Source organism: Eucalyptus grandis, chromosome 8, assembly GCF_016545825.1.
Source record: "Eucalyptus grandis isolate ANBG69807.140 chromosome 8, ASM1654582v1, whole genome shotgun sequence".
Taxonomy (NCBI): Eukaryota; Viridiplantae; Streptophyta; class Magnoliopsida; order Myrtales; family Myrtaceae; genus Eucalyptus; species Eucalyptus grandis.
In genome coordinates, this window is record NC_052619.1 from 51,670,933 (window position 1) to 51,679,720 (window position 8,788).

General features: G+C 39.7%; 1 protein-coding gene across 1 annotated transcript; it reads left to right on the forward strand.

Annotated features, from left to right (window-relative positions):
* Positions 1-4,177: 4,177 nt before the first annotated feature.
* Positions 4,178-6,839, forward strand: LOC104414907 (endo-1,3;1,4-beta-D-glucanase). The gene is given in 9 exon segments (XM_010026129.3): positions 4,178-4,408; positions 4,575-4,596; positions 5,141-5,270; positions 5,584-5,674; positions 5,829-5,918; positions 6,224-6,295; positions 6,298-6,323; positions 6,473-6,491; positions 6,494-6,839. Coding segments are annotated over 9 exon segments (717 nt in total). The 5' UTR covers positions 4,178-4,260; the 3' UTR covers positions 6,613-6,839.
* Positions 6,840-8,788: the final 1,949 nt, after the last annotated feature.

An 8,788-nucleotide genomic window follows, 5' to 3' on the forward strand; every position in this document is an offset into this window, starting at 1 on the left:
AAACCATTCTCCAATCTTCTATAGTAAACGCAGTTATCCATATGACTTTTTGTGTAGTCTTGACCAACCATGAAAGCATCAAAACGTTTATACAATTGTTTAGGAGACTGTTTCAGCCCATACAAATATTTCTTTAACAAGCAAACATGATATTCCTTACCCGGAATAGCAAATCCCTCTAGTTGCTTCATGTAAACTGCTCCTCCAACTCACAATGAAGAAACGTAGTTTTCACATCTAGTTGCTCTAACTTGAGATCCTGTGAAGCAACTAAGGCAAGTAAAACATGAATAGAAGTATGTCTTACCACATGAGAGAACACCTCATTGTAGTCAATGCCCTCACACTATGTATACCCCTTCGTCATAAGTCTTGCCTTATACCTCGCTACCCCGACACCGGGAATGCCCTCTTTTTGTTTAAAGACCCATGTACTTCCGACAATCTTTTGGCTCTTGGGTACTTTGACCAGCTCTCATATCTGATTTCGATGGAGTGATTCCATCTCTTCACTCATAGCCTCTAGCCACTACGACGACTCCGAACTAGCCATCGTCTCAGAGTAAGACGAAGGCTCATCTATCTCCACCTCATCACCTATAGTTAATGCATAAGCAATATCTATATAACCATAACGTACTGGTGATTTAATCTGCATTCTTTGCTTATCTATGGCTATAGTGTGCTGTGGCTTTGCTGGTTGTTCACTATCACCGACTTCAGGAACTGCGGCTTCATCTACAATCTCAACTTCTGTTACCTTCGAGGTCTCCGGAGTCTCCACCTAAAGCTCTACCTCACCAATGACATCATGATTTGTCTTCTCTGCTAGTTGTGTCTCAGAACTCCCCCGTTGAAGTATTGTAGTCTCATTGAAGATCACATCTCTGCTGATTAGAAAACCGGGTGATCTGAGATTAGTGTACCACAACCAGTAGCCTTTTACCCCATGTGCATAACCTAGAAATATGCACTTTTTCACCCTCAGCTCAAGCTTATCATCACTCGTATGAACATACGCAGGACATCCGAATATACGTAATCCGGAGTAATCAATAGGTTTTCTCGACCATACTTTCTCAAGAGTCTTCCACTCGATAGCAGATGATGAAAATCGATTAACCAAGTAACATGACATGTTCACTGCTTTGGCCTAAAATTCCTTGCCAAGTCCTCAAACAAAGTTCTGTTCTTCCGTTCTGCCACACCATTCTGTTGTGGTGTCCCAGGTACTGTGTGGTATCTTACAATACATTTTTTTTTTCGTAGAATTCGGTAAAATCTTTACCACAGAACTCCATGACATTATCGGTTCTTAGGCATTTATTTGAATGCTTCTCAATCAATGCATTAAATTTCTTGAATGGATCAAATACTTCATATTTGTGCTTCAGAAAGTAAACCCATACCTTCATCGAATAATCGTCAATAAATGTCAGCATATATCGGGCATCTCATTTTGAAGGAACTAAAGACGGGCCTTAGACGTCTGAATGAATATATTCAACCGGTTGTTTGGTCAAATGAATAGCTATAGTAAACTTAACTTGGTGCTGCTTCCCAAAGATGCAATGCTCACATAAGTCCAGCTTCCTTGTCTTTTGACCATTCAACAACCCTCTTTCACTCAGCATCGTCATATCTGCCTCACTCATGTGCCCCAAACAAATATGCCATAATTGAGTTAAGTTAGAATCTAACTCACTTGATGAAATTGCAGCGGTTTCGGTCACGGTCTATCCCAGTAGAAGATAGAGAGTATTCACTTTCTTCCCCTTCATCACTGTCATAGCACCTCGAGAGATCTTCAGTACTCCACCTTCAGCGGTATATCTACAACCGATGTCATCGAGTGTATCCGAAGAAATAAAGTTCTTCTTGAGCTCCAGTACATATCTCACATTTGTCAATGTGCGCATCACCCATCGTGCATCTGGATCCGAATTGTCCATATCTCCACAACCTTACAAACTGCATTATTTCCCAAAAGAATTCTACTACTATTTGCAACTTGGTAAGTAGTAAACAAGTTCTTATGAGGCGTCATATGATAAGGACATCCTGAATCTAGCATCCATTCATCTCCTAACAAAGTAGCAGTTACACATTAAACAACTTCTGCATCACTAGTGCTCCCCTCAACAACATTTGCTCTGCCTATCAATTTTATTTCTTCGCTGTGGAAAATCTCTCATGATGTGCCCCTCCTCGTGACATTCAAAGCACTTCACGTGTCCCTTGGACTTTCTATGGCGTGATTTCGATATGCTTTTATATTTGCCGCTACTAGGCTCTCGATGTTGTTCTCTACTCCGAATTGTCAGTGCTTGCGCTACTCCTTTCGCCAGACCGTCATCTCACAACTTTCTCTACCACTTCTTAAAGAATAAGGCGGACTTTACCTCTTATGAGGTAATAGTAGTACGCCCCTACAACAACGAATCAGTAAAGTGCTCCCATGACTCTAGTAAACCGACGTTCTTTAGATCCATCATGTACAAGCGATTGTTCAAACCTTTCTTCACATAGAGTGCTTGAAGTTTTGCCCATAATGCTGCGACATCATTCTCCTCAGCATTCTCTATTAGGAGGTCATCTAACAAATTTAACAGGCTCTTTGTTTTTTCCATTAGCTCTACCCTCTCAGAGGCTTTCATTATGATAAGCAACCCATCTTCACCATCCAGTGCCTTTGGCCAAATCTTGTGTTGTCAATAAAGCTCGCATCTTGATGCTTCATAACACAAAGTTGTTGCTTCTATTAAATTTCTCAATTTCAGATTTTCTTTTAGACATAATTGCAGTAACAGAATTTCCAAATAATAATCAAACAAGCAAAAACTCAAAATCACAATCAAGAAATCCAACCCTAAGCTCTTCTACCAATTGTTGGGATATAATATGTGGAAACGACATGATCTTGCAATTTATGTCAACGCGAAATCATCAGAGAAATAAACGAAAAAAATAAGGATACCAGAAATTTACATAGTTCAGCCCGAGTATTGGTACCCACATCCACAGGGAGAGCCAATAGCAAATAATCTACTATAATCAGAGTATCAGAGTTTACAATCGCTCAAAAGCTCAATGTTTCCCACATCTAGATTTAACCTTAAACCAAAAGTATTTATAAATAAATAACTCACTTGGGTATAAATTTATAGTACAAAATTACTGCGCGCATAAGCTCAAAGTATAACGCGCACGACTCTCTCTTCGACTTGACGTGCGGCTCCTTGCGGCTTCTTCTACATCGAGGTTTCGCTGCTTCGTAGGGTTACAGCCGTGCGCTTCTTTCAGGCGGGTGAAAGACATGCAACAATTATTTCTCCTTTTATACGTGTGTGCTCAGGTCAAACTTTGACCTAGGCCCACCTCTTTGTCTTTTTACGTTTAGAGGACTTCTGCCGCTCCTTTCTTTCAGAAAGAAGTTTTATACGTGTGTGCGTGTGTTGACTTTTGGGCCCCACCTGGGTAACAAAGAATTCGGCAAGCTTCCGCGGTTAAGGAAGAAATTATCTTCCTTTTATTTCCTCTTTTTATAATCCTTCATTGAGTCCAACGGAGTTTCTTCTATTTGGGAAATCTTTATCAATAAAATTGGGTATAATAAATCGTCATCCAAATTCAAACTTGAAATATTATTTAACATGTGGGGTGCCTCAAATGAACTCAAAATCATGTAAACACCTTTGTTATAAGCCTATAATGCGGAGAGATCGTCCACACGACCCCAAATTTCAGATTTTTGTTATCTTACTACATGTATTTTGTGGACCTACTTGGTCTCATCCCATATGCTTGGGTTCTGTCATGTTCAATAGAATGTCACCATATCCAAGTTTGTCATAGCTGTCGACCTAGACTAGATAAGCACACATCAATTCGCTTCAGTCGGTTGTGAGTAAATTATGAGCTGGGATAAATGCAAGTGAATCTCAAGTGATGCACTGAAGAAAATATTTGGAAATGCCATCGAACCTCGCCTTTTGTCACTTCTCAGTAGTAATTGAGTGATCGGGAACGCCTTCCCACCGAGTCAGGTCAGTGTCGCCCCTACCATCTTCTACGTCTCGACGTGAGGAAGTTATTATTGCCCGAGTGACGCATGTAATGACACCTTGAGGCCCTCCATCTTTTCCTTATAAAATACTCGTTCTTCTCCCCCGGTGCCTCTCACAACTTGTCCCGTTCTTGCACTGATTCCTCACTCCTAGTGCGTCCCACTTTCACCAGATTTCTGAGGAAGAAAGGAAAATGTCAAGCTCTCAGTGTTTTGAGAACCCACCAAACCTGAGCTCCACTTGCGGAGCAGGACACGTTGAAGAGCTTGCAGGTCTCAAGACTTACGTCACCGGCCCTTCCGATTCCAAGCGTGCTGTTCTTCTCATCGCCGATGCTTTCGGTACTGGCTCATTTCTTTAATTTTGATTTTGTGGTGTTTCTCTCAGTTGGGTCTTTTCTTTTGGTCAATTATGTATATCTTCTTGGCTCTTTGTCGTTCTTGTGCTTTTCGATTGGTCCATGATATTGCTGCTTGATTGATGACCTTTACTCATCTGTTTGTGCAGGGTATGAGGCTCCTAAGCTGAGGTATGGAATCTTTCTCAAGTTGTTCTATGTATATGTTGTTCTGTAGTGCCATCTTTTGAAGTTTCATAGCGAATAAACTCTGTATTCTCCGGATAGCATACATTTGAAAGCTTTGCTTTTCCGTTCACCTTTCACCTGTGATGACGAAGAGCATTAGATGGCACTTGAGGGCTAAGCCAGTTCATTCTGGATGAGTGTGTTTGGCGTTCTTCTGTTCCAAGTTAAAACATCATTTGCTGAATTGTATATACACGTGGGACTTCATGGCATGGTTCAGCTGACATTTGATATACATCGCTTGATTCAATATGAATCACAGTTTTCTTTGTTCTAATGATTTCTGCTACTAATATGGCTCAGCTGGTTATGTAATTCGGTTTCATCTTGAGATAGAGTTATCCTTAGTTGCAACACCAAAATCACATCAGCTGGGTTTGCCTTCTTGACAGTCCCGGCATGATTCTATGTTTTAACAAGATTGAGAATGATAAGAGTTACCTTTTCAAATGGTCATACTTATTTGCGGAATGCTTTCGTTGTGTAGGAAACTCGCAGATAAAATTGCATCAGCGGGATTCTTGGTGGTTGTACCTGATTTCTTTTACGGAGATCCCATTATTGATTTCACTAGTCCTAATTTCAATTTAGAAGCTTGGTTTAAGAATCATGGCACGGTGAGTTTTTCACTCCTTCAGGCTGTGAAAGTGTGACAGTACATTTAGAAGTTCAGAGGAAACAAGGGGCTTTCTACTGTGCAAACTTGATTTGTAGACTCGAATCACACGCAGTAAGCTGCATTGGTATTTAGACCTGGTTGGAGATTGCTGGTCATTTCAAAGATTTTTGACATCCATCAAGATCTTTATTATACCAAATTCCAAATGCAAAACATGAAACAGAATAAGTAGAATAAAAGCCTCATGAATTTTGATGTTAGCGACTTCTAGACAGTCTTTTTATAAACGTTTACTTCATTTGCTTCTTTAGGATAAAGGGTATGAAGATGCCAAGCCAGTGATTGCTGCTCTTAAGAGCAAAGGTGTGTCTGCCATTGGGGCTGCAGGATTTTGTTGGGGAGGTAAAATTTTCTGAATTCACATTCCCAGTTCTGAGGGGGTTGTGGGGTTAAGAAATGGAATATTTGTTCTACATTCACCATAGAGAAACTAGTTTTGTTGACTTGCAGAAAAGTTCTTTCAAGTTGTTAAACAGAGCTTGCCTATTCTTTTCAGGAATGGTGCTGGTGAAATTAGCAGGCACTGAAGACATTCAAGCAGCAGTTATTCTGCACCCCGGTCCTATGACTGAAGATGAAATCAAAGGTAAAGCTATGCCAGTAAACATGGGCTTGCTATTTTCTTTTCAGCCGCAGCGATATAATTTCTTAATGAGGGTATTAGACTTGGTACTTGGCACGGAGCCTTTATCGCCTATTATGAAATGCTCATGAACGATTAAATTTATGAATTCTGATGGGAGTCTGCAATGCAGCCGAGAGTGACAAAGATACTCGCTATAACATGTCCGGTCAATTACAAGAAATCGATGGCACAACTTTTGTCTGCTTGAGAAGTGTTCCTTAAACTGGAAGCCTTAAAGACCTTATTTTTTTCTGTTCTTTGTTCAGCTGTCAAGATTCCAACTGCTATATTGGGAGCTGAGATCGACCATTCTTCCCCGCCAGAACAACTGAAAAAGTTTGGGAGATCATGTCGGCTAAAACTGAAGTAAGCTTCTTAGGATGCTTTGCGTTGGTTGCAAACCTATTGTCAGAAAATGCAATCGTTTTTCCACGTTCCCATCATTTCGCTTGCAAAGCACTTTCCCTTCCTGGTTATTTATACACATCGCTAATTCAAAGACCCCGGTTTTGCAGTTTGAGAGCTATGTGAAGATATTCCTGGTGTTAGTCATGGATGGAGTGTGAGGTACGACGACGACAATGAATTTGTGGTCAAGAGCGCCGAAGAGGCCCAAGAGGATACTTTGAATTGGTTCTTGAAGCATGTCAAGTGAAGAGAACAGAAGGCATTGAAGCACAACATTCTGACGGAAGCAGTAGATGACTGTATTGTGTGAGACAAACAGTTTGAGGACTAGTCATCTATTGTAATATCTGGCGAGGGAACAATGTACTGTGCTGTTGATACTTAGAGAAATAAAGACATTGGTTTCATCGCTTAAACTTGGAAGATTGAAAACGAAATATATCGCCTAGAGTTGTATCGTGGCGATTTTCGTGGTGATTTGGGTACATTTTCTATTCGAATTGATCAGAGGTGTTCACTGTCCATTAAATGAGGACCACACAATGGAATATGAAACAGCATATTCGTTTCCCAATCCCCTTTTTGAAGGATATGTTATTTGCATGGTTACCACCAAGTCATCAGCTAAAGTGGCTAATATCTAAGGTAATCTCTAGACCACTTGATTTTGAATGCATCCATTATATTATAAGTTATAACTTGACAAGTATGCGAGCAATTAAGATTTCATTAAAAGATACACGATCTGAAAATCGCATGCCCCAAGAAAAAAAAAGTAGAGATGAAAGTAAGGATATGGAGAAAAATAGTATCCAAAATATATGAGAAACCAACTATTCGAACTTATGACAAAAGCGAAGCGTTTGTTTTTGGTCAAGTCTATATGATAGTAGGTCAAGATTTTTCGAAACTAAACCAGATAGACATGGAAAAATTCGTCCATCATGTATATGGTATATATTTTCGCAATGTGCATTTGTATACTGACAAAAAAATTTCAGCTTTTGGCCAGATGGTGTTTTTTTGTGAGAGGACGCATGTCTCTATCGGGCTAAATATATTATGGTTTCGTCTTTGTTCGTTTCTCGTCTATTTCTCACCGGCCCTCTTTCTTGTTTGACATCAGCAGTGATGTTAATACAAACCACGAGACCTTTGATGACTAATCCGAACCATAAGATTACACGGGCAAAGTGTCTGCAAGAGTAACTTTTTCAGACGCTGTGATATTGTATCGCGGATAAGCCAATGGTTTTCAAAAGGCAAAGCATGATTCCACTTAGCGACCAGTGAATCACCATATCATCTCTCGTCTCTTGGCTCTGTTCTTACCTTGGAAAGAATAAAGAAACGAAGAAAAAGACCATGAACAGTAAACAATGAAAGAAAAGAGAAGAAAATATCAAAATATCTATAAATTTTTTCAAAACTACGTCATTTTGAGTGGAGTTGTGCTCGTCAATATCACTAACCCTTGCCATGTAAGATGACAAGCATTGATTTGCACCTCTACATCAGAATTTCCTGACATAAATTAGTTGGATAGACAATATTACAAAATTGTTGAAAGGTTCATGACTACACTAGCCGAATTGGACAGTTTATTACAAAATTGGAACTTGTACAATTTGTTCACAACTTTTGGGTAGTTTTTCCCATCTTAAGTAAGTCGTAATTCTAATACATGGACGCATAAGCTCTATGCTTTTCTTATTATGAAGGTTGAATTCCATTTGAAGGTTAGGTAATCGTTTTCTGGTTTAGGTATTTATTTTTTGTCCTATGATGAATTAGGTGATGCTTTTTTCGCCTCGTCGGGACAGAGAAAACTGCTTTGTCTCCAATCCGGCGACTTCCATATTGCTGAACCTGGACATGAATTTAGTATCTGTACCACAATTGTTGAAATAACCTAATGAAAAAACCTAGATTGGTCGAAATTGGTTGATTTGGGTCATCTAGGAACCGGCTTGTTGAATTAAAGTCTATCAAACCCATTGGTTGATCCAGGCTGAAATTGGATTAGTCCACTTATCAATTGCGTTAACATGTCAGGGCTCAACAGCCGGCAATTATCTGGATTTGTAAGAAAGATCCATGCATAGCCGGTGATGGGCCTTTCTCTCTTGGAAATTGGACATTGCTGAAAAATGCTTTCAAAGATCTTTCCATTGGAGTTTTCGAAGTTCTCCATATCCACAAAAAATGTTTAACTTTTACTAGTTCAGATTTTCAAATGAGATCAAAAAACAAAAAAACAAAAAAATTGTTTTGAGATGTTTGCTTTCAAAAGTTTCTAAAATAAGTTTCTAAAGAAAAAGACTCGAGTTTAGTGCACATCGGACGATCCCTTCCTCGAGACTGTGGAGTGGGTTCCTCGGGTCCAAGATTCGGGGACAAGGGGTAGGTTTCCCAAGTTCAAG